The sequence below is a fragment of the Triturus cristatus genome, chromosome 2_1 (genome assembly GCF_964204655.1).
Source record: "Triturus cristatus chromosome 2_1, aTriCri1.1, whole genome shotgun sequence".
Lineage (NCBI taxonomy): Eukaryota > Metazoa > Chordata > Amphibia > Caudata > Salamandridae > Triturus > Triturus cristatus.
This window is the reverse complement of record NC_140581.1, coordinates 234,491,860-234,516,573: the sequence shown is the minus strand read 5'-3', so window position 1 is coordinate 234,516,573 and position 24,714 is coordinate 234,491,860. Positions and strand designations below refer to the sequence as shown.

Sequence of the window (24,714 nt, the reverse complement as noted above, 5' to 3'; positions counted from 1 at the left end):
TGATAATATGCCCTTTTGTTCTTAATTTACCCAAATAATATATATAATATTGTAGAAGGCTATATCTCCATGTCGTTCACCACACTCTATGATGAGGAGGTCAAGCACTGACTTTCCACATTCACAGTCAAAGCAACACTATGGCATAGCATAGTGTAAACCAAGACTAGGTTGCCATCTGCTTGCGGGGGATGGCCTGATGACGGAGATCTCTGCACATAGATTTACATTGGGTAATTGGGCTTACAGTGACAGATTACCTTTACCAGTATTTTTTTTTGTCATGAAGAGGGCAAAATATCCGCTTGCATTGGCTCAGACCACAAAACAGCTCATCCTCATACATGTATCCACGGTAATGAGATGACCTATTGTCTCAATGACATTATTTTAAAGTATATCATTGCAACTATTGTTTGAATTCTGTCTTTCCAGGACAGTTTGAGAAGTCTAATGATGTGCTAAAAACAGGATCCTGCACAGACACCTGCAAGGAGTTTCAACAAATAAAGCAGACCATTTTACAGTTGAAACAAAAGGTAAAGTTTTCTGTGTATTTATTGGTGAGATATCATTGGTGGAATAGCAAACGAAATGTCAGACTCAAACATATGTCGGTAACAACTTGAGTTGCCATGCAACTCTAGTTCAGTTGGATGCCAGGTTCCGATTTTGGTTTTGGCTTTTATACAACATTGTTTTCAAGTGTGCACGTCAGTGTAAAGCTTTAAGTGAACCAAAGTTGCAACTTCTAGCATGCACTGACTTAAAATAAAGAACAGTGCTGGAAATGTTAAGTCACAATGAAATGTTGTGATCTGGCAACAATAGCAAGGGCTATTTTTTGTTCATGTTTATAAAGGGATCACTAAATTGAGACATGGTGGGAGGGATTAGGTTAAAATTCAAATCAAAACCAGGTACATTAAAAGAATCTGAATGGGTAGGTACAAATATACGTGAGGACAGTATGGCAAAAGGAAAAAGAAAGAGCATTGCATAATTTAAAAAATCCTAGATACCCGAGGAGAAGTTGCTCAGGGAAAGAGGGTGTGCAAACAGGAGAAGGGTTTAGGGTACTCATTGGAACGTAAGCAGAGACGAGTATGCTTTGCAAGAATCATGCTAGATTGCACCAGATTAGCGTTTGTGTTTTTCGATTGATTGGTTTGCATAGATAGTGGTGGCCATGAAATGTGCCCCTAAGTCTGCAGTGTCAGACTACTTCATCCACATTGTTCATCCTCTAAAGGGACATTTCAGAATTTTCACTATTATTGTTACTTGAAACAATTTTTCACTTGTCACAATTTATGCAATTTTGATCCACCTACCTGGGGCCTGCAGTGCCCTCTCTAGATATGCCTTCATGCACTGTCCCCAGTGCAGTTAACTAGGGTGGTAGATGTTTTTCACCGCCAAGGGCATTGTTGTGTTATTGCCATTTAGTTATGAGACCGCATTGAGACTGGTACCGAACTTGTCCAGGGCACTCAGATGTGAATGAGAAGAGAGTGACCTGCATCAGTGAAACACTGTTGCAGTTGATGTATTGAGTCTGACTAGAGAGCCAGCGTTAGATATTAATGAACTTAGAACTAGATGTATAAGTGAAACATTGTTGCCCATTAATGTATTGAAACAGGCTACTGAGCTAACATAAGGTATGGGTGAGCTGAGAACCAGATGTACAAGTAAAAAATTGCTGCTAGTTGATGATTTGAAGTAGTGAACATGACAAAGCAGAGGAATGAGTCCTGCAGCACACAAGGAATACCAACTAATTAGGACAAACACAAGCATGGCCAGAAAATTGTAGAGAAAGGCTAAGCCAGAAGAAAGAAATTCAATCCAAAGCCGAGCCCTCCAGCATCTCTGTCCAATGGCATCCAAGCTGATATAGTGTGCGACCCCGTTAGATGCCATCCACAAGTCAAGCAAAACGAGGGCATTGGCCCAACTGCAGTTGGCCACCTATTGAAGTCCATCAGTCGATGCCAGTAAAGCAAGAAGCATCCCATGAAGCCAGCCTCCAATGAATACTGACGCCTAACATGGCCTCTGCACAATCATTCTAATTCAACTCTGCATCCAAGTGAAACTAGAGCTTCTCTATAAAAATCTATATAACAGCACGCAACATTACATTAACTTTCATATACTTTAAGCGCCATCTAGCTTTTCTACGTCATGATTAGCATTTTACACTTATGGGAAAAAAGAACCAGATAGGAATGAAGGATTTATGATAGTGAAATATAGGTAGGGAAAACAACTAGAAATAAGAATGTGCAATTTGAGTATGATTGTAGCAAGTGAGGCAAACCAGATGATTGGACATTATAGGTTGAATGCTCTCTTAGCAGAATATAGACTACAGCATCAAAGCAAATGGTTGTCAAAATGTTCTATGGAATGGTAGTAGAACTCCTTTGAAGGTTTCGACTAGACTGCAAGAATGAGTTGAGTAAGTTCTACATGCTCATAATGCGCAGCCTTTATTGTTTTAACAATATTTATTGTTGTGCTCAGTCATCATATAATTAATACTATGATTTATGTATATTAAATATCAGGTATACCATGAATAGCCTTTATTACTATTGGAAAATGCACATATGTTTTAGAACTATAATGCTTTATTTTCTTTCAGATCTCTTTACTTCCAAACACTGTGGCTGACAGCGTAAAACACATAACTGGTGATAAGGTGCTTGCCTCCAGCGCCTACCTCCCAGGACCCCCGGGGCAGCCCGGTGCTCAAGGACCCCCAGGTAAGAAAAAGTTTAAATAATTATTATGGGCAGCAGATCCTAATAAATTCTGCTTATGTCCTTAATTGCGATACTGCAGGTGGCCCTGAAACAGCACAATTATTTCTTGGCATCTGTAGGGTCAGAATGTCAATGGAGAGAAGCAAACAGTATGTGTGACATAAGAATGTTGCCTTTTATGCCATATCTAAAATTCGGGTGCCAAGTATTGGTTCTGAAAGACCGAAGCCATGCCAGGTGTTCAGGAAACCCATAGGTGAAATTTGCACACAGTCTAATGTAGTGGAGACTGCTATGGAACAGTGGTGGTGGGGCAGGTAGGGAGGATAACAAAATAAATCACTTACCTGATTACGGATGCAGCTTCTCCTCCTTCCTCTTCTCTTCATGGCTCCCGCCAGCACACAGGCTCCCCTAAGCCAATCACGAATCTGCTGTCACTGGCATGACAGCAGCGACGTGATTGGTCTGAGCGGCCTGTTTGGCCTCTCAGACAGTGCCTGGGAGCCTTGGGACTGTTCTCCATCCGGCTTTGCAACACAGCCAGGTGGAGAAATGCTAAGTGCGCATGACTGTTTGGCTGGCCCAAGACGGCCGGACAAACTGTCATGCGCACTTATGGGGCACCAACCACTCCTCCCTGTGACCCAGCCCCTCTCTAACCTGGCTCCGTAACCCGTACTAAAAATAAAATGATAATGTTGTGTTATTATAATTGTAGTTTTCCTTTTTCCACAGTGTGGGGCAATGAGCCTTCATCTAAGCGGAGGAGCCGCAGTTGATCTAATGGCAATTATTTATCTGATCAGCGATTAGTCTTAATCTCTGGCATTATTGTATCTCACCCGGCCCAACATTGGCCGGCTTTCATTTAAAAATGTACAAAGCTGGACTAAACTACCTAAAAAAATCTACATAATCTTGAGGTATAAGAAAAAAATTACGGAAAACAACGTTAAAGCATCAGAATATCCAAGTTGCTGCAAGATATACAAACGTTATCATGGAGAGTAGAGCGCCATAGAGGCTGAAACATAACCATCTGCTTCCAGTGCCTGGCATCGTACTGATGCGCTCTCCAGTAACTCAATCTTCATCAAATGGTCAATGGCCAAAAGAGTCCTCAATTCTATTAGTGCACTGGTTGAAACACTGATTGCAGACTTCTCAGGCCTGTTGCTACCCAATATCAACCAAGATATCGAAGATTGCTGAACAGTTCAAGATTCTAAAAATTCCATCACCCTATTGCTGATTCTCACGTCCTGTGATCACAAATTGTATTCAAGTACTACTATTGCAATCCAGTGCTATTCCCACAAGTAATGTGTTTATCCCACGATTGGATATATCTTTGTCTTTTCACTCTTACGAAGCATGTCAGTAAGGTTACATTGAAGTTGAAATGAACGTCTTTGATTTGTTTCCCAATGCACTACATTCATTGCTGTCAAATAAAACGAACGTGCTCAGGCTTGAAATATGTCAAAAGGTACATGCTCTGTTTCCTATTGCACTACATCCATTGCTATTAACACAATTAAAGTGTTCATCCTTCAAATAACAGACAAGAAACACAATAAGATGCCTAAGCTTAAATCAACATATTGTGCCCAAAGCAGATTTAAATAACGTGCTATTGCTTTTTATGAACATTTTAATATTCAATTAAGGTTAAAAATCAGTCTGTGTTGAATCGCGCATTTTTAACAAAATTAAAGTGCGCATGTTTCATGCATAGAACCATTATCATGTTGACAGCCTAAGTTCTCAAAATTATATATATGAGTACATATATGAGTCTAATCCAGGATAAAGTGTTAATGCTTATCACAGCCATTAAGTTAAACACTCCATTTAAATCTCAATCAGACACTGCCATCTGCCCACAGTTGTCAACTTGCTGCACCAGCCCCTCACACCTGCCTTCCATTGTGACCTTGCTTCTCCATCCCCTCTCGCCCAGCCACCATTGTCACCCGGCTTCCCCATCACCTCTCACCCTTCGTCCGATGTCAGCTTGCTTTTCCATCCCCTCCTTCCCACTGTCCATTGCCACCTTGCTTCTCCAGCACCTCCCACCCACACTCTTGTCAGCTTCTTTACCCAGACCAAGTCCAACCTCATGTTCACCTTCTACCTCAGCCCCCACCCTCCATTCTCAGCTTGCTGCCCCATCCCCTCGTATACACCATCCATTGTCAATTTGATGCCCCAGGCCCTCCCACCTGCCTCTGTGGTCAGCTTGCTGCCATATCCCCTTCAGCCCACTTTCCAATGTCAGCTTGCTTCCTCACCCCCAATGCTTGATTTCCTCCGTAGCCCCTCCTGCCCACCCTCCATTGTGACTCATTCTGAACCACTCCCCCGTTTGCTTATGTTTTCTTATTAAAAGAACACGTTGGTTCTTGCAGCGTCTGCACTTTTATTTAAATTATTATTTTTTTTTATTATTTTTACCTGCACTGCTGCACATGATGGCTAAAAATCATTGCTAATACCTATCATAGGCGAGACCAAGTGGCTTTGCCAATGTTTGTCTCCAATTTCTCTTTGGTCAAGAAACCAAGTTAATTATGATTCCTTCACTCTTTAAGAATACTCATTACCAACTAACATCAGAAATACAATGCTCATCAATCTCGGAAAGTAAGTTACTGATCTCTTGGGTACATGGAGTGCTTGATGAAAGACAGGGAGGCTTCTGTGCTTCAGAGATTAGAGTTTACCTTACATGAAACAAATAAGGTGGGTTTAATCCATTTTAACAGTTTTAAACCCATGTTGTTTTGTGATGGTTGACTGACTAACTACATTTATAAATCATTGCCACCCTAAGAGGGTTTTACTGCTCTACATGCATGACACAGGAGAGTCTTGAGATTTTTCCTAAATTCTAGAATGGAGGCGGAACATCTAGTGCAAGTGTAAGCTAGGGGCCAGGTCAGAAAAAGATTGGCCTTATCTTAGTTCTGATGTTGTAGTATATAATATTCAGTAGAGGCTAACTAGCAAAAGAAAGGCCTCTAGTACAGCTGTAAGTAGAAGTTCCTGATGAAAGGTATTCAGAATACATCTATAGGTAAGGCAATCACCTTCAAAAGGAATACATGCAGCCAAAGGTATCCAGTGTAGGGATCTCCTAGGAGACCAGACATGATGTTGTCTTTGCTTAGATAATATCCTAGAGGCCACCTTATGAACTTCTTGGGATTTTAAAATGTCTGGATTTAAAAGATGCCAATAAGGGCATTGCAGTAGTCCATGTCGATGGGCTTTTGATAGAGGCAGAATAGAGCTGATTGCACCTAACTGAAAGAATATTTCACTGACTACTGCCCTTACCAGTGGGAACAGTGAAACCTTGGGGTGGAAAACCACCCCTAAATATTTTACGGTATCTTCCCCAGTAATGTTTAGACCAATAAAATAGATTTTAGGGGGTGTCCTCTTATTTCTGGCTTTAGCCCCCACAGAAATAACCTGTGGTGTGGGAAGTTTGCAATCATCCATGATTTAATTTTGCTCAAGGTTAGCATTAAGTTCTTGGAGGTAGAAGGCTTTGGAATCTAATCTAAACCTGAATGTTGTCTGTTTGTGATCGAACAGATTCTTGTGTCCTGATTTTAGTGACATAGGATGCTTGTGAAAAGGATCTTCCAATCATATACCAACACACTAGCAGAATGTGTTAGACTCAACATAGGTAACTAGCATGTCACCACACTAGTAATGATTATGGCATGGCATGCTACACTACAAGTAATGGAGATTACTAGCCAGTCATCTAAGCATTGTTTTTCAGTATAAAATACTATTTGTAGCAGAAATTATATCTATGACAACTTGTATCTTCTTGCAACAGGATTTCCAAACAGATGCTTTAGCTGTATCATTGTATAAATTGTTAAAAATATACATTCTTTACCAGAAAGAACAATGGAACTATCATTCAAATAAAGCCTACAAGTAGTTGGCTGGTGTATATGTTATCTAGCTCAATAGCAATAGAATTCCACGTTATTAAACTAAATTGGAGTGATTATGGCAATAGCCTGTGAGAACAGCTGTAGCAAATTAGTCCAGAGGAAATACTACTGTGGCAAAATGGCACCAATATAGCATGGGTTTTACATGTCATTCTGGTCTAGGGAAATCTGTGGCTTAGAAAAACAGGTAATGTTAGCAATATAGTGACAAATAACAATCGTATATACTCATTTGTAAGATTATCCTGGAAGCAGAAGATTATCCAGTAATAAGAAAGTTCATTTTTTGTTTCTGTGATAATAATAATAATAATAATAATTAGAGAACTGAAGTGTATAATTTAAATAGATGAAAAAACATTTTTAAATCAAGGGATTGTATTCGCATAGTTTTTGTGCATGAAGTAGCTGTCTTTCTTCTGGAAATTCATGAGTCAGTCACTGCTAAGAGTATAACCCATAGCCACATGCAACTAATCTAAATATATCTAAATGCTATATATTACCCCAGAACTGGATTAGGACACTGGGTAGAGATGGATCATTGAACAGACTTTAAATTGCTCAATACTCCCTAGACTATTCTCCACCCAAGCTGCATAGTTCTGCATTATTTTTCTTTTTACCAGCATGACTGGAGCTCCTAAAACTGGAATGCAGCACAACTGTTCCACAAAAGTGTGTTGTTAATGTTCCAGTCCTTCCTTGGGGTTACAATAGTATATTGAATTGCTTTAGAACTTTAGAATATACTATCTAAACGTAAAGTTCAAAATCATACCTTCATGTATTTCCCTCTATGTACTGTACATGCAGCCTGGGCATTTACGCTTTTTGGATTTTGAATTTTTACAGGATCACCAGGACCAAAAGGAAGCTCAGGCCATCCTGGCCCACCTGGGTCTCCAGGCCCTGCAGGCCCCAGGGGATCAATGGGGCCCATCGGACCATCACCAGATATCTCTCACATCAAGCAAGGCAGGAGGGGCCCAGTGGTTAGTATTTGAAATTTATCACAAAGATGTTCTTATCTCCCAGCCTATGTGCTAACACACTGTATATTTTCTCTAGGGTCCACCAGGAGCTCCTGGGAGAGATGGCACAAAGGTGTGTATACATATTCGCTTTAAGTGTGCATGTTAATGTCTGATGCATGTTGCAATAAATTCTAACTCTATATATGTATTTATGTGATTTATGAAAGCTACCTGTGTGTCTATTTGAAATATCTTAGTGGATTCAATTGCTCCTTAATGTAGTTGGAATAAGTAGATTGATAGGAAAGTTTTTTTTAAATGTCTTTTAATTTGTTCACTTTTATATATAGGAACATAGACATTAATAAACCTTTAACCATTTGAAAAGTTTTATGAATGCTTCCAAATTTACTAGCAATAGAGTGCAAGGAAATGTATCTGTAATAGGAAACTGGTCTCAGCCTATATAACTGTTAATTTAGCCAATATGATGATAAATTTCTATGCAGAGGATTGCTGTTCAAACAGAAGAAAATAGAACAGCGTCCTATATCAATTAATGTTCAAACATTTTGAAGGATGTTCAATTGGAGTGGCAAAAAATGTATAAGGACATAAGTCAGAAGAAGCTACAGATCTGGCATCCCCGTCATTTATTTGCCTTTATCCCGTGCACTTTTTTATTTTTAGTAACAGTTTGATCCCCAAACTGCAGACTGCTGCCCTCTGTGTCAAACCTTGGGCAGAATTAGAGAGCTGGGACCCCTTGGGCATTCCCACCCAGAGTTCTAAAGGAATAGCCTCCTCGCTCACTCAGGCCATTAATCGACTGTAGGAAGCTGGGTCTTAGTTTTATATGGTAGATGTTGGTTCATTTGTGTAGCCTCCACGATACATATTGTAGCCTAGGAATTTTACACCAGGGTGAAAATGGACTTGCTCTAAATTTGCCAGTGGCAACATTCAAAAGTGGTGAAACTGTTTTTGACCTAAACTTCCATATGAAAAGGGGACCAACATTAAACAATGTAGTTCTTGGGTGTAGTTTAGAGGAATTGCACAATGACTCTCACAGCCCACATTGTTGCATTTGACCCCAATTCTAAGTACAAATGGCATTGGCGGAAAATGCCCTTTTCCACACTCCATCGGCGGTCCTTGCATCCGCCAAATTACAATGGGCATAGATAGCCCATTTCCCGTCTGCTGTGGTGTTTTTGGTCTGCCCGAAATCTCCATTAGCACTGGTCGCGGACGTAGCCAATAGAGAGGGACTGCTGTGCGGAATGCGGTTAGGACCGCCGGTCAAATCACGATGTCTCAAACAGCCCATCACACCGCAGCCGAGAATCCGGCCATATGGGGATGGCGGTGGGAATACTGCGGATAGCTCCATGTGTTCCTGACCACTGGGAAAATGGCGGTCTTTGGCCTTTCCGCAGCAAATCCGACTGCCGCAGACGGATTTTCAGCTTTTCCGGCGGGGAATCCTGGAATCCGACCGCTGTGGTAGGGTGTTTCAGGCAGTGCATCCTAATGTGACCGCCGGTTTTGCCGCGGTACCTGCGGACGGTGCTTTTCCGCTACCATGGCGGTCGGGATGCTTTTCCGCCCACCATTCTAATCAGCCCCTAAGTCTTAATGTGCTCAAACCAGGGAATCCTGGAAACTCCAGGCTGCCTGAATAGCTCCTCCAAACCCACCCGATACAGAACAAGATCCACTAAGGCCCATAGCCGTCTCTAATAGAGCAGAGGTCTAAGGGCTGCTTTGTGAGTGATGGACCTGTGCCCAGATCCAAACGTAATGGCTGGAGTGGTGTACTAGTTGGATGATTCACAAAACATCACAAGAATTGGTTCTCGCCCACCTCCAATGTGGTAGTCCTCTTGTATCCCTATGGTTCTCCCCATACAAGGCTTTTTGCTTGTAGGTTGAAGATTTGTATGACCAGAGATGCTGATCAGAAGCTAGAACCCTTAATACCCCTCAGGAAACCCCCTGCATAATGTTCAAGCTTCAACTTGCTGTTATGGATCTGGGCAGTCCAGCCAAAATTATCCCTCAAGGTGAAGTTCAAGTACTCAAAGGTGCGGAAACTTTCAAGGGGAACACCATTCAAAGAGGGGTTAGGGCGGGTTGTGTGGCAGGGATTAAAAACCATATACTTGGTTTTTGAATGTTGATCTCAAGCCCTGTCTGCTCACAGAAGACATCAAACTGGTCCAGGAGATTTTGAATACCCATAGGTGATTTGAATACCAATAGGGTATTGTCTGGGAATACAAGGGCAGGGATCTTCATACCCGCTAAGCTTGGGGCATCTTGATTATACTTGATTATACTTCTCTAGCAGGGCTACAAGATCATTAATGTATAGTAAAAAGAGGGTTGGTGCAAGAACACAGCCCTGCCTTATCCCCCTCGTGACTGGTATGGATGGTGTTAACTCCCCATGTTTGCCATATCTAACCTGCGCATAGTTCTTCTGATGCAGCCTCTTAATGACACAAACAAGATAAGTTAAGACTTCCTGTTCAGTTAGAACTTTCCATAAGGCCTCCCTTGGCACAAGGTCAAAGGCAGTACAGAGGACAACAAAAACGACATAGAGCCAACCACCTCCTAGAACAACATACTTCCTGTGTATAGATTGTAATCGGAATACTTGGTCGATGGTACTGGTCCCAGATCTAAACCCTGCTTGGAAGGGAGTTATAAGACCCACGCCCTCAACCCACTCACACAGCCTATCCAGCAATATATGATAAAAAAACTTTTGGGAGCTGTCAATAAGGTGGATTGGCTGATAATTAGATAGCAGGGAGCGTGAGCCTTTCTTATAGATTGTTACAATCTCGGCCCCTGCCCAAGTGGGCAGAGTAGGCAAGCCTTCCAAAATACAATTAAAATACTTGGCAAAATACTGGCCCCAGATTGCCTTAAACAAATCCCCAGGCACCTTGTCTAGCCCTGGCACTTTTCCTGAAGTGATCCAGTCTATGGCATTAATAAAATGTCTTATGGTGATGGGGGGAAATTTACCTACAGTCAATTCATGTGGGGCATCCCTAGGTGGATCATTCTCTGCATGGGCAGTCTCTACTGCTGTGGCAGTGTAACCCTCAACATTACCAGGGTACGTCCTGGTCTCATCAGTGCCCCCCCATCATACAACCCCGAAACTGGTTGGTCCATGCTGTCGCAGAGATGTTAGAATTCAACATGGCAGCTAAATCTGAAGTCCAATCGGCCAAAGTGTGCCAGAACAACTGATGATCTTTCAATTTCACAGCACTTAACAGAACTTACCATTTCTCCATCTCTTATTCATGTTTAGCCTTAGCTAGAGAAATTCTGTAAAACACCTTAGTTTCCTTGATTGAGTCCCTCCTACCGCTCCAAATGGTGTCTGAAAGTGATCTTCTGGCCTCCCTACAGTTGTTATTGTACCTTGGATCCACTCTAGCCTTCTTAGGGAGGGGTCTAGATTCCACCATAAAACGGTCTTTGAATGAGCAAAAAATAGAGCTATGGATGGTATCGAGATCGCCCCATGCAGCGGCCATCAGTGCATTTCCCCATCAATAAAACTGCTTCCAAGTCAGTGACAAGAGCCTCCTCAGCCTTCGACGATTGCTTGAGGAGACAAGCCTCCTCTCAAATGGTCTTTTAGCATGAGAAGAGGCATTGGGCCTCAATGAACGAAGTCTGAAGTTATGATCACTATTTTGCTGCTGTATTACTTCCATGTCAACAACTAGGGGCCATAACCTGCTGTCCAACAGAATGTAATCTATTTGGCTCTGGCACCTCTGCCGGATGAACGTGTTCCTCCCCTCCTTGTCTGATGGCGTTCTCTCATTAAACACTCTCAAACCATTACCCAAAACAAACATTCAGCCGTACAACAGCAGCTGACCACCTCTTTACCTCCTATTTGGTGGTAGGGTGAGAGCAGGTATCGCCCATAGTTTGTCCTCTTTACCACTTTTTATCTTATGAGAGGTCTGTATTTTACAATTTTTTTATTCAGTTTACATTCAGGACTTGTCCTGTCACACTGTCATATGTTACTACTGTTTGTTTCCTACTGTTGCAACTGAAAGTGTTATGTTTGGACCATTCTACATTATAAATAATGCAAATAGATAACCTCCTGTAACCTTAGAGAGGCACCCACAAACCAAAATACACTTTTTGTTTTCAGGGTGACAGAGGTGCTCCAGGGCCACGAGGAACCCCAGTAAGTAAACAGATATGATTTTTGTATTTGTAATAACAATATGGGTAGTGAGAAACCAACAATGACCACATAAGTGGTTAAATACTTATTACAAAGCAATGTTTGTCCTAATTGAAATAAACACATTTTCAAAAATGCAGCTAAAGGACAACACATACCTGCTACAGTGGTTTTCTTTACACAGGGTGCCTTTGTACTTTGTATCTTAGAGGACCAGGCCCATCAATTGTCCCTGGTTTTATAAAAGGTGTCATAACTAGTCTCATCATGCATGCCAACGTACTCCTAAGTCATACTGCTCTGTTCTACATTTCTGTTTTTTTGCTGCTAAAATTAGAAGACATATTGACTTCCCACACATTGAATATCCTCCCCAATGTCCAGTGCATACAAAACATTTACCAGCAGAGACCTTCAGTCTCATCCCTCTTCACTTCTACCAACCCTTATAAAGCAAGCATAGGCCCTTATTTTAAAGTTAGGGGGACAAGGACTCCACGACAAACGTGGCAAAGTACCCTGAACACCAAACTCTTGGCCCGCCTCTCTATTTAGAGTGGGGTCAACTGTCATGTTTCTAACAGAGAAGCTTCCTCTGCCTTTGTCATCGAAAATCATTGGGCCAATGGTGTAAGTACTTCAGACTGTCACTCCTATTCAGGGCGGCCATTCTGACATCGTTTTCTTTCTTGTTAGTAACCATTAGGACCAGCCTGGTGAGCCCAAACAGGGAAGACTGAAAATGACCCCCCACACATTATGAGAAAACATGGAGGGTGTCTTTGGGAGTTTATTTTTGAAAAGCAAAAAACTTTGCTCAATGGCTGCAGGAAACATGGTGGGCTCTCAGGAAAGCTACAGTGTCTTTAGAGGAGCTGCTGAGGCGGGAGCTACTCTAAAGGCAATCAAGTTATGTCCTGTGCTATTTTAGTAGGATGTTGGGCTACCTGTCATACGCTAAAGCAGTTCCATAGTCTGTGCCAGTCAGTTCCCTCCCACTTATGTATTTTCTTCTCCTCCACTCATGAGAGTTAAAATGGTAACTCTGAGGCAAAGATGATTTTTCATTGGTTCGAGCTTAGACCATTTCTATTTCTGGTAGCGCGAATTTCAAAGAAAGTGAATATTCGCTGATTGACAATTTATTCTTTAGTTAAGTTAGCCAAGGCTTCTTCAACGAGTAGCTCATGAGCTACTGGTAGCTCTCGAGGTACCTGTAGCTAGCTCCCCTGTGTGCATCCCAGACTACTACACTAGAAGCTTTTGCCTTGCTGAATTAATATATGCATACCAAAATTGAAAAGTGTGTATTTGAGACAAAAATGTGTGCATTTTTAGAACTCCGAAGCTGATGCTGGAATTACCAAAATGTACTTAAAGCTGATATTTGAGTGATAAATCATTTGGTGTTTGAAAGACTTATTACTAATTTTTTTACCTTTCTGCAGGGGATGTTGCAGCTATGATTGTTATGTATTACTCAAGTAGAGACATTCCAAATTGACAAATACCTTTTTACACTACTGCTGACAACCTTGTTTGATGCACTGAGACGATCACTGGTGCTAATCTATCTAAGGGGGCCACTAATGTAATAATGTCTGACGTGTCTCTATTAAAATACTATAATACTATAATACTAATAGTGAGCACCGGATGATTTTCATTGAACGTACATAACTCTTATTAAAGAAAAGGTTGGAGACCCCAGGGTTAGCCTCTTGAGCATGTTTTCTGACAACAACAAAAATATTTTTGTTTAGCATTAATATTGTTATGTTAAAAATATCTTGTTGAATTAGTATTTTAAATCATCAAGCAGCGGTTAATACCCACTTGAATCAATTATGGAAAAAAAGACTTAAAATTTAAGTCCCATACCTTTTGATTTCTATTTGTTGCCCGACTAACAAATTCATGTGTAACTACTCAGGCAAGTATCCCATAATCGTGGCGTTAACATTTTTTAGGGCCTTATTTATGAGATGTGTTGCATCGCTGCGGCAAAGCAGCGATGCAACACTTATCAGTGTGCCTTCCTTGCGAAACCATTGATGCACAGTATTTACAGTACGGCGCATCATATCGCAAGGAGCTACAGATACGTCAGTATTACTGACGTATCTGTATGCACAAAAGTGGCGCATTGCTGGGGTGTGTCTGAAAACAGACCCAACTCCAGCAATGTGTCCTTTAACATGAGGCAAGCCCCATGTGAAAGGCCCTGCGTCACCCTTACACCTGCCATAAGGCATCCTAGAAGTGGCACACTGAAATCTTGTAGATTTCAATGCGCCACTTCTATGAGGCTTTGATGCGGGGGAAAGCCCACCCTGCCTACATTATACCTGACGCAGGTATAATGTAGCGCAGGGGTTTACGATGTGACGCATCTGCCTAGATGCGTCACTTCGTAAATATGACGCAACGTGGTGCATTATTTACGCCAAAGCGGCATCACAAAAAGTGGCACAATGGCAGGGTAAATGTGACGCGTGGAGTTGAATATCAATTAGTTACACAGAGGTACTGGAAATGAAAAACCACAAAGGCTGCAGGGCGAAACAGCATCTTGTAATTAAGTCTAGAAATTAGGAAAATAAATGGGTTTGTTTTGAATTTCATTAACATTTTTTCGTCACGTCAGATATATCAACACATCAACTTTCTGTTAACTTTTCTTGAGTTTATGCTTCACGATAATACAAACCAATAAAAGTTTGATGGTCCACTGTCTCAAGGATTCTGCTGGGAAAACAGAACTGTGCATTGGGATGACAGGACATTAGAATGTAGGGACTACCATGTCAGTACCTGTCGTCCAAATTCCAGCTAGCTCACAGTGCCTCATCTGAACTCATAACCTTCTCAGAGTACCAGGTGATTTTGACAAACCTTGAACATGACCCTCTAGTCCCAAGGGAACTGTGGAAACAGATCATCACCTTTCATCCCTCACTCATGCATGCTTTCAGTAAACAAAAGAAAGATACAATGCAAGTTTACAATACCTTTATTGAAACTACTGTAGTCTATTACGAGGCAGATGTGCTGCGATAAGTAGGCAAAGTAATCAAAATTACTGGCAGACTGTAAACAATAAACAACCTAGCCATGGCAAATGATCTATCTGTCTGGGCCTATTCTTAAGTGTAAGTAAAGGGATATATTAGTGATCTCTGGGATTAGCAATGAACCCCATACCTGGTGTGGGTTCATTCTAGGACAGGTCTCTCTGTCAGACTTCCCCTCTCTGCGCTCAAAAGGGCAAGACACAGTTTATTGATAAAATTACTCTGTTGGAAGGCTGAAGCTGGTCTACTGTGTTATGTCTAAAACATTAGGAGCTGTTGCTGATCGAGGAGAAAACAGCACAACATGTATTCTAGATGACCTTGTACAAAATGTGCACATGGAATCCCTAGAAGAGTCACTGAATAACAAAACAACATGTATAGCATATTTATAAAATGTCACAAAACACAAGTGTTACATGTGGCTGCGTAAGGAGAAGCCTCCTAAAACATCTAATACACTACACTAAGGGAGAACCAAGGTGGTCACTACAAAGCAATAAACAACTCAAAGCAGTATTGTATGCCATACGGTTAAGCACACTGAAATAAAAATGTAAATGGTCTCAAATGGACATAAAGATAAAGAAAGCCATTTTTGACAAAGGAAGTCCTACAGGGTCCTCGAAAGACGGGATAGCTTAGACTAGTACCAATGAATAGGATCTAGATTGCAGTGTATTACTGTAAATGGTTCTGCCACTATCACCTGCCTAAAAAGGGATAGGCAGATGGGACATACATGAAGTCAACAGGGACTCAAACCGTGTGCAGATGATTTGTGTAGAGGCCAAACATTGGGAGAGAATGAACTATAATTAAAAGAGCAGCCTAAAAGAGTAACTAAACCCAGAAGTAGCACAACTAAAAACCATTCAACTGCCTTCAGTATCCTATTCATTGCTGTTTTACAAATTTTATTTAGTGCTCAGTTTTACATTTGACCAAGTCAGTGACAGTAGTGCGAATAGCTATTTGCCCATTTTACTCAGTATCTTTAACAAAGGCTACAGATGGCCTGTGACCTCGATGCACCATTAACATCTTGGTGGCTGTACATCAAGATCTGTATTGGAAAGTCTAAGGCTCATTGAAAAAAAAACTGCCTTCTATCAGCTGCTGATTCACTCACGTTGTCAGGACAGAATTTTCTTACTTTCCCCAGAATGTAAGGGGGTCAGAGCTGGAGGTAGGAGTCATCTGGCCTGGAAAAGCTTTCTGAAGTTGTTCAGAACCTGGAATAAGCATTTGTGAAGTAACTGATCTCCCTTTATAGAGGTCCATGCCAGGATACCTTCCTCAGCCTTAGCATCCTTCCTGGCTAATTTCATTCTCACCACCTCCGCCGTCACCCACTCACACACATCCCGTTTCCAGTCAGAATTCTTTTGCGGTCGGGGATTATTTAAGAACAATTTGTTTAAAACTTTTTCATGGTCATCAGGGTAAGAATATCTGCAGAACAGAGCTAGCTCTCTAAGGGGCACCCCTGAAACTTTGGGCCCTGGGCCAGAGTTCACTTTGCCCATGCCTTGAAACGTCTCTGACTAACAGATCAGTGGTTGGCGCTGCTTCCTACGTATCATAGACATCCTAAAGGTAAAATCATTGTACCTCATAATTGTATTTATCTATGACATTGTTTGTAAAGTGCCGAGTGCTACTGACAGCAGAGGGTGGGTTATGTGACCAGATGAAAAAGACAGGATATGTAGCTGAAGGAGGTCTCACTATTCCAAACGATTGCTTGAGATTGTTTAGGGCACAGCCTTGACTTGGGGGCTTCATCTGTGTAAGTTAGTGTTTTATTTTAACACTGGGTTTAGCAATTGTAATGATTTTCTAACTAGTGTAGATGACAATAAATACTCTAAGTTACAGTGGAGAGCCTAGAAAGGGTTATTTTGGAAGTCATAGTAGTGGTATGGGGTTTGGGATGAACGAGAGAGTGGATGTAGAGGATATATTGATAGAGGTATAGGGTGAGAAATAGGGTAGTGCATTGGAAAGAGTAGTAAAAAAGAGGTTTGAGATGAGTCATGTTGTTATGATAACAAATATTGGATTAAAATCTTTAATAAATCAAAAAAAAACAGCACCAAAAAAGAACATTATACATATAAGTGATCCTACATGTCTATCCAAATACCTTCATAAAACTATTGAAGGGGACATCGAGTGTAGAGAGTGTAAAGAAAGTACAGTTCTCTCTACCCTGTCATGCATCTCTACCAATAGCCAGCAATGGGCATTCAATAATGACCCTTTGTTCAATGATGGCTACTGTTTCTTTTGCATTTTGACATCATTCACCAGATAGCCATTTTGCAGATCTAGAAAATTGTTCCTATTATGAAGAGAGTCCTAAATCCCAAAAAGTTGAAATCTACTCTTGAGACTTCTTGTAAAAGGAAATTAGAGGATTAATCATGCAGAACTATCTAAGTATAATGGGAGATGATGCTTGAATACCGCAAGAGTAATTCTGCATTTAGCACTATTTTTAGGCACAAAAATGCCTTATCAAGTCCAAAATAGATGCAAGGATGCATTTTGCATTAAGAAATAGCGCTAAATGCAGAAGAACATGAATAGTGAGCAGAAGCAGTCGCTCGCACTCTCTAAATGCGCTTTTGCAGAAGGATGTTCCCTTCCAAATTACTCCGGAAGGAGGCGTAATGGTATAATTATCAGTAATTTTGCGTCAAAGATTAAAGCAGAATTACAGAAATTACTCCAATTACTCTGGCGTAATCAAATTCTGCCTGGGCCAATTTATCATCCTAGGTCTGATAATATACTTTATGTTTGATAATATACTTCAAGTTTTATTCTATCTGCATGCAAGATGTACTCTACCCTCACCACTCTTCAGTCCTGCAGATAGATCCCTCAGTCTGTTGCCAGCGAGGTTCCCACATGCTGAATAAACCATGGTTAATTTCTTTCCAGGGCCCGCCTGGTTCCTTTGACTTCCTTCTCCTCATGATGGCGGACATCAGGAATGACATTGCTGAACTTCAGGAGAAGGTGTTTGGCCACCGGACACATTCCTCGACAGAGGAGTTTCCCTTTCCTGGGGAACTTACAAACTATCAAGATACAGTAGACTTTGGATCTGGAGAGGACTATAAAAAAAGAACTGTGCCAAAGGACTCACGGACAGACAAAAAACATCAGCACTAACTGCTTTGGCTGAAGCAAACTGTATTTTTTCAAAGATGTACAATGTATAAAAAAAATGCACTGATGAATGTAAAATATGTATATTATTTTCCAATCTCTTCCTTGCCTATTGCAATGTATCATGCTTTACCATCATCTGTATAGTCCTATAGTTACCAGTAGTTTATCCTAGTGATAATCCCTGTTGAGTTGCATATTTGGGGTACATGTAGAAGGAAAGTAAGAAACAATCTTATCACATTGGACCAATTTTGCATAAATGTTATAATCTGTTTACAATGGAGAATAGCCCATATACACATACAAACCAATTAAATAAGCAAAGCAATATTAGTGGTAAACAGTGGTGTCCACTACCTCCTAAAAAATTATCGAGCTCAGTGGAAGCCATTGCTGTCCGTTAATCAATTTTGTTTAAGATCCATGAAATTCCACAAATATGTATTAAAACATGTACCAATACCCTCACAGTTGCTTGTTAATTGTTTATAGAGTCCTACAATACTTCAGTGTGGTTTCAGACTGCATGGAGAGAACTTGAAATTACATAGTATATGTCTGCAGATACATGTATACCAAATTAGGGATATCAAATGTTTCCAGATGTCCAAATCTCCCTGCAACTGAACTTTCTAGTTGCCTGAACAACAAGCATTTGAAGTGTGATAGGTCTTGCATTTGTTAGAGTTTGAGTTATTGGCATTGTAAATATTATGTGAGCTGTACGACTGTGTTTGCAGTGTAGTGAAGTTTTGTATATATAAATAGTTGCATGTATTGTAGTGTGATTGCGAGCTGTAATGTTATTGTTAGTTGGCAAAGTAAAAGCGGCATAAGATGCAACAGCCTGCCACTAAAAAGCTATTGGGGGAAATGAGGTAAACTGCAAGTATCATATATATTGAAGAAGTAATATATTAAAGAATTGAATTACAAGGTGTGCGAAATAGAAAACATTTACATCTAAGAAGTAATATGTTTAAAAATGAAACGCCAAGGCTTGCACACAAATATTGAAGGCACATATAAAAGAATAAAAAGCTAATGCTTGTGCTATAGAGACGTTACAGTCTGGTAACAGAAAAATGTTAAAGTTAAGAACTCCTATATTAGCAGCGCAATGCCGCAGCTTGCTTAGAAAATGTGGTATGGCAAAGTAGAAACTTACATTAGGGAGACACAAAGGCAAACTAAACTGCTGCGTATCGCAAAATTAAAAGCGGCATGAAATCTAACAGCCCGCTGTCCAAAAGTCATTGGACGGGATGCGGAGAAATATAAATGCTACAAATATTGAATCAGTAATACTCCAAATAGGACAATTGCAAGGTGTGGAAAGGTTGAAACAGCATCTGTAACGGAAAAGGAATATATATTAAAAAGAAACGGCGAGATCCGTAAGTTCCTGTGTACTTATTGGCACTGGTATGTCCCGTATATAGCGACTGTGTGCAACGCTTTTTCTTCCCCCTTACTTTACTCCCAAGCTGCGCGTAGATTGTAAGTGTGAAGATGTTGCCATAGCAACCCAATGTAATAGCGCGTAGCCACGGGGGAGTAACAAGAAGGCTCCTTCCACTTTGGCGTCTACTTGTTCGCAATTGTTAGTCTAAAAAGTGTCACGGAGTGTCACAGCCCCAGCATTTGCTTCACAGAAGCCCCCGCAATGTCTTGCTTCCTGTGATCACTGGTTACAATCCTGGGCCCGCCCCTCCTGTGATCACTGGTTACACCCCTGGGCCCGCCCCTCCTGTGATCACTGGTTACACCCCAGGGCCCGCCCTGAAACATGATGATAAAAATCTGCATATACAATGTTGTGTGTTGTACAGGCAACCCTTTCATAGACACAGGTGCTAGTAACCCGACACAAATGTTTAACTAATACAGGCTTCATTTGATTAGAATTTCATTTTCAAATGAAGCGTGGAACTAATTTGTTTAATCCATTCACGCTAATCCCAGTGATAGCAGACACTTTAAACCAGGCTGCCAGCCGTGATCCCGCCAGGCCACTTTCCAAGGTGTTGTAACACGGCGCAGACAATGCAGAACAAAAGTGGCGGCTGGAAGCAGAATGAGATTTTTGCGCCCAATACTTTATTCTTATAGAAATGCACGTAGCTCTGCTCAGTCGGACAGTGGTGGCCAGCAGACCCCACCCCCTTTCCTTCAAAGTTGGCATGCGCTAATTTGGACATAACTCGTCAAAGTACACTTTAGAATAACCCGTTTTCAATGTGAACTGGGAAGAAAAGAGCACAATTAATTTATGAGCTACTTGAATAAAAACGAGTTTTCTTGCATAAAAACTTATGAAATGTGTTCTGTACAATGGCAGGTGTATGTTCAGCGGCGCGAGCCTTTGTACAATATTTACAAAAGTTCTTCATGGTGGTGGAAGCAGGAAGAGGCGGAAACAACATGATGAAAGGACACGCTGCCCGGTCTGGCGTTCCTCGCTGCCCCATCTCCGACCCAAAGCAGCTGTGTCCGCCTCGGAGCTGGCTAGCCCGGGTTGTTTTTCTTCCTCTTGCTCAATCTCTGGCTGGGATCCTGTTTCAGTTTGTGGTATTGCACCTGTTTAAACCCAGAAGTTCACACACAGAGATTGGTCAGGTGGCCACGTGCTGGCAAAGGAGAGAATAGAGATGGCTGGAGAGATCTTGTCCTGCGAAAGAGAAAAGCGAACCCTCCGAGCTGTATGGAATCTGCAGCTGGGGCGCCCACACAAATGGATGATAGATATGGGGTAGGAATGGAGAAACACAGAGGAGCGGGGGCGGAAATCGAAAACAGTGGTGCACGCGCAACACAGAGGAGCGGGGCCGAGGGAGCGCGGCAGCGAAGCGAACACGCGCTGCTGCGCGTGCTAGACACATATGGGAATGGGCGGAGCAAAGGCGGGACATGCGCCCGCCTTTGCCCAATTGCGTGCCTTATTTTTTTTTTAAAAGCACGCTAAAGCAGCCGGCGAAAGCAAAACCACACGCACGAGCGTGTGGTCAGCTTTCAGAACCCCGTACAAGAGGTCTCGCGCTGCGCGAGTAATGCTTTGCACTGCAAAGCTAAGCGCAAGACCAAATAAAGAGGAGTTAGCAACATCCACAAATTCAATTTACAGTGTAACCCATTTGGCCACACAGTGAGGACTCAAAGTCGGCAGATGAGATTAAGTTTAGATTTATTACAAATTCAGAGCCAAGCTGATATACACCAGTCTTAAGAATACATTGTAAAAATATAAAATCAATACTGGCAGACCAAACCGTCTCTCAAACGTAATCCTTAACAACATGAAACAAACGAGAAATTCAGTAATGGCAATGCAGAAAATTAGGAACAGCATTTGATTATCAGATTATAATTTGCATTCTCCTTGCCTATGCATGAGTAAAGCCAGGTTATTCAATGAAGTCTAACCTAGTTAGTATGAGTGGGGAAACCATAAATTGCTACAATAAAGCAGATAGGTGTCAGCATTGTGGAGACCTTCTGTAGAAGTTCTCTCAAGTCAAAGGTATTGTATAGCATAAAGCTACACAACAGAGAAAAAGCAAAGAGGTCTGTACCCCTCGAAGTCTAAAAGGAATCTGTGTAAAGCTAAGGTGTGATAACCAATTAAACCCACAAAACAACATTTGAGAATCACATATTACATGTCTCAGGGCTCTTCCACCTTCTCACTGTAAAACTATGGCAAAATCACTTGAAAATTGCCCTCTACTGAGCCATCCATTAGAACGTCCTTGGATTCCTTCCACCTCCAGATACAGCAAGGGCAGTGGTCCTCCGTTTGTTCGTCAGCACTTTGCGTCCTTGCCAATAATACTCCTCCACAGCCTCACTATCTCTCATATACAATGTGCCTTTAACTAACTATGAGATCATCCGAATGTACCTGGAGAGGAGAGAAAACATTGCAACCCATGCAAGTTTTTGGTTTGAAGGTTAAACATTAAAGTCCAAATGCATAAGGCCAAATTAACGTAGCAATCATTCAGAACACTTTTAAATGCATGGTTCTGGATACATACACAGTCATAATGTAAATGCTGATTACCATATAAATGAATGCATGATAATCCAGGAATTAGCAATATTATTCAAAGCACCCATATGCAGATATATATGAGAACTGCAATTCAGTGACACTGTAAGGAAAACATTAGTATGCACATTCATATTTTTTGGGGGATGGGAGAGTTTTATATAGCACAAACTTGATCTGAGGGTATCAGAGCGCTTTACATGAGCACCTGTTCCGTTACGGACAGACACATTCTTTTTTTTAGGAACGGGGAGATTAAGTGATTTGCCCAGAATCACAGGATGTTGAGAGCCTCTGCCGAGACTCGAACCCGGTTCCCCAGCCTCGAGGTCGACTGCTATAGACCTTAAATGCACATTCTATATCTGAGCAAATGCTCCACATTACATTCATGATATTAAATTAGCAAATACATGAGACCATGTATACGTATAAATGCCATGGTCAAAATGAAAAATGGTGCAGCCAAAATTAAGTTGCTCCAGTCCCCCTCTGATGGCGTTCACAAATTAAGATATGATGTTATTGAACGGACCAGCTAAAACCTCATCGTTTACTGCATCTTTCGTCTAGTTTCTTCCAGACGTTTCATGTCTTCGTGATATCTACTCTGACTCTCCTCTAGCTCTACATCTGCTCTCTTTCTCTTCACTCCCTGTTTGACTTTCATGCACTTATATCCCTTAAAGATCACAACTAAAAATAGTACATCAGGGGCAATTAACACAAGGGGTTCAAATTAGTGCCCAGAATTCCACTTCCCAGATTTCCAAACCATTTCCAGTGACTTCCCAAGGACCTGTTGTTTCCAACTCCTGCAAATCCTTGTGCAAGTAAGAAATATTTGTGATAAACTTCTTCAAATCGTTACTCTTGTCAGGAATGTAGGCACGGCATTGCTGGACCTTTAACATCTGACCGACTCCGCCCTTTTTTGCTAGCAGGATTTCTAACGCAAGGCAGTTTTGCAAGACCATGGACCTGATAGCCACCATTTCCCTATATATAAGTAATAAAGTTCCTGCTGTACTAGTCGCCAACCTATCCATTATAGTGGACAACTTTCTAATCTTAATATCATTCAAAATCACACCCCAAGAGGGAATCATTACACCCAAAATATCTCCCACTACTTCTACAGAACCACCACCTCACTTAGGCCTGGAATTCTGTTGCCACACAGGGTCAATGAGATGTGCTCGATGATAAATCTTTGTGAAACTACACCTAGGTAGCAGGTACCATACCACCCTCTGGGTAACATGAAGTAAGCATGTGCTTCACAAATATAGAAGACTTCAGGAATAACAGGATCATTACCCATCAAAAATAAATTCCACTTCTCCTAACTTCAGATATAAAGTCATACTCACTGTTTCCCACAAAATGATTGTCAAATGAAGACAGCTCCACAAATATACATAATTTCCCTTTATGTTTCCAATTTAGAGCCAATGCTGCTTGATTTCCTGCCACTAAAAGCTCTATTTCCTCCTTAGTCCACTTAGACCACTTATGTTCATTCTTAATATTTTTGTCTGTTTTTGACTTAGATTCCAAATTTCTCCTCCTGTCTTCAACCAAATTAAAAATATTCTCCTCAACATCTGTTAGAAGGCAATTAAATACTACGGGTAACACCATACATCAACAGACTATGGTGACAGGTGATACCCTCGGTAGCCGACGCAGGCAGTTGCATACAAACATGGCAATCCCTAGCATCCATAGTCTCAATATACTAACAATTAACTATCAATATACTAATAAAGCAATTTAATGTAAGCATTTGCAGGATAATTGCCTCTAGATGAATCTATGTGTAGGAGCCGTTACCTCCTGGATATGAGGATTTAGAAATGATTATAGACTTAGTTTCCACTCGATTAGATGTAGATGGATATAATCCTACAAGCAAAATAATTAGTGCTACAACTACAAACACTAGTGTGCTTGCTATTATGTACCTACATCTACTAGTTTTAGGATTGGCTTCCATTAATTCCTCAAAACAAACTGCTGGGTGGAACTTAGCAGCAGAAAATGTCTTCTCTGTCGGTTTCCACCTGTGCCAACGGCAAAAAAATTTCAAATGAAATGCAATGAAAATATGTACAAAATATTTGTGAGACCTCCTTAGCCCCACTTCATGTTCTTCTAAAGGAGAACCTTATGCTCCTTCAGCTGCCTTGGGCCTCGGTATTCTTCTTACTTCTTCTACAAAGTCTATTTAAATGTGTCTGATAAGGAACGGTTCAAGTTCATTAAAAATCAGTTCCAGAATTAAATGTCTCAGTTCATTTATTAGCAAAGGGAATTCACTTGCATCCAGGAAAGGAAATTTGATCACATCCAAGATAAGATGTCTCAAGGCAATCTTAGCAACAAAGGAAGTTCAAAAGTAAGATTGAACTGAA

General features: G+C 41.1%; 1 protein-coding gene across 1 annotated transcript in view; it reads left to right on the top strand.

The window, feature by feature from the left end:
* The window catches only part of CCBE1 (collagen and calcium binding EGF domains 1), an 873,157-nt gene extending 854,443 nt beyond the window's left edge, over positions 1–18,714 (top strand). The window contains exons 6-11 of the mRNA XM_085630518.1: positions 436–539; positions 2,654–2,774; positions 7,619–7,758; positions 7,835–7,870; positions 11,951–11,986; positions 18,013–18,714. Coding sequence (XP_085486644.1) covers positions 436–539; positions 2,654–2,774; positions 7,619–7,758; positions 7,835–7,870; positions 11,951–11,986; positions 18,013–18,246 — 671 coding nt within the window. The 3' untranslated portion in view covers positions 18,247–18,714. The remainder of the gene's footprint in view (positions 1–435; positions 540–2,653; positions 2,775–7,618; positions 7,759–7,834; positions 7,871–11,950; positions 11,987–18,012) is intronic.
* The last annotated feature ends 6,000 nt before the right edge of the window (positions 18,715–24,714 follow it).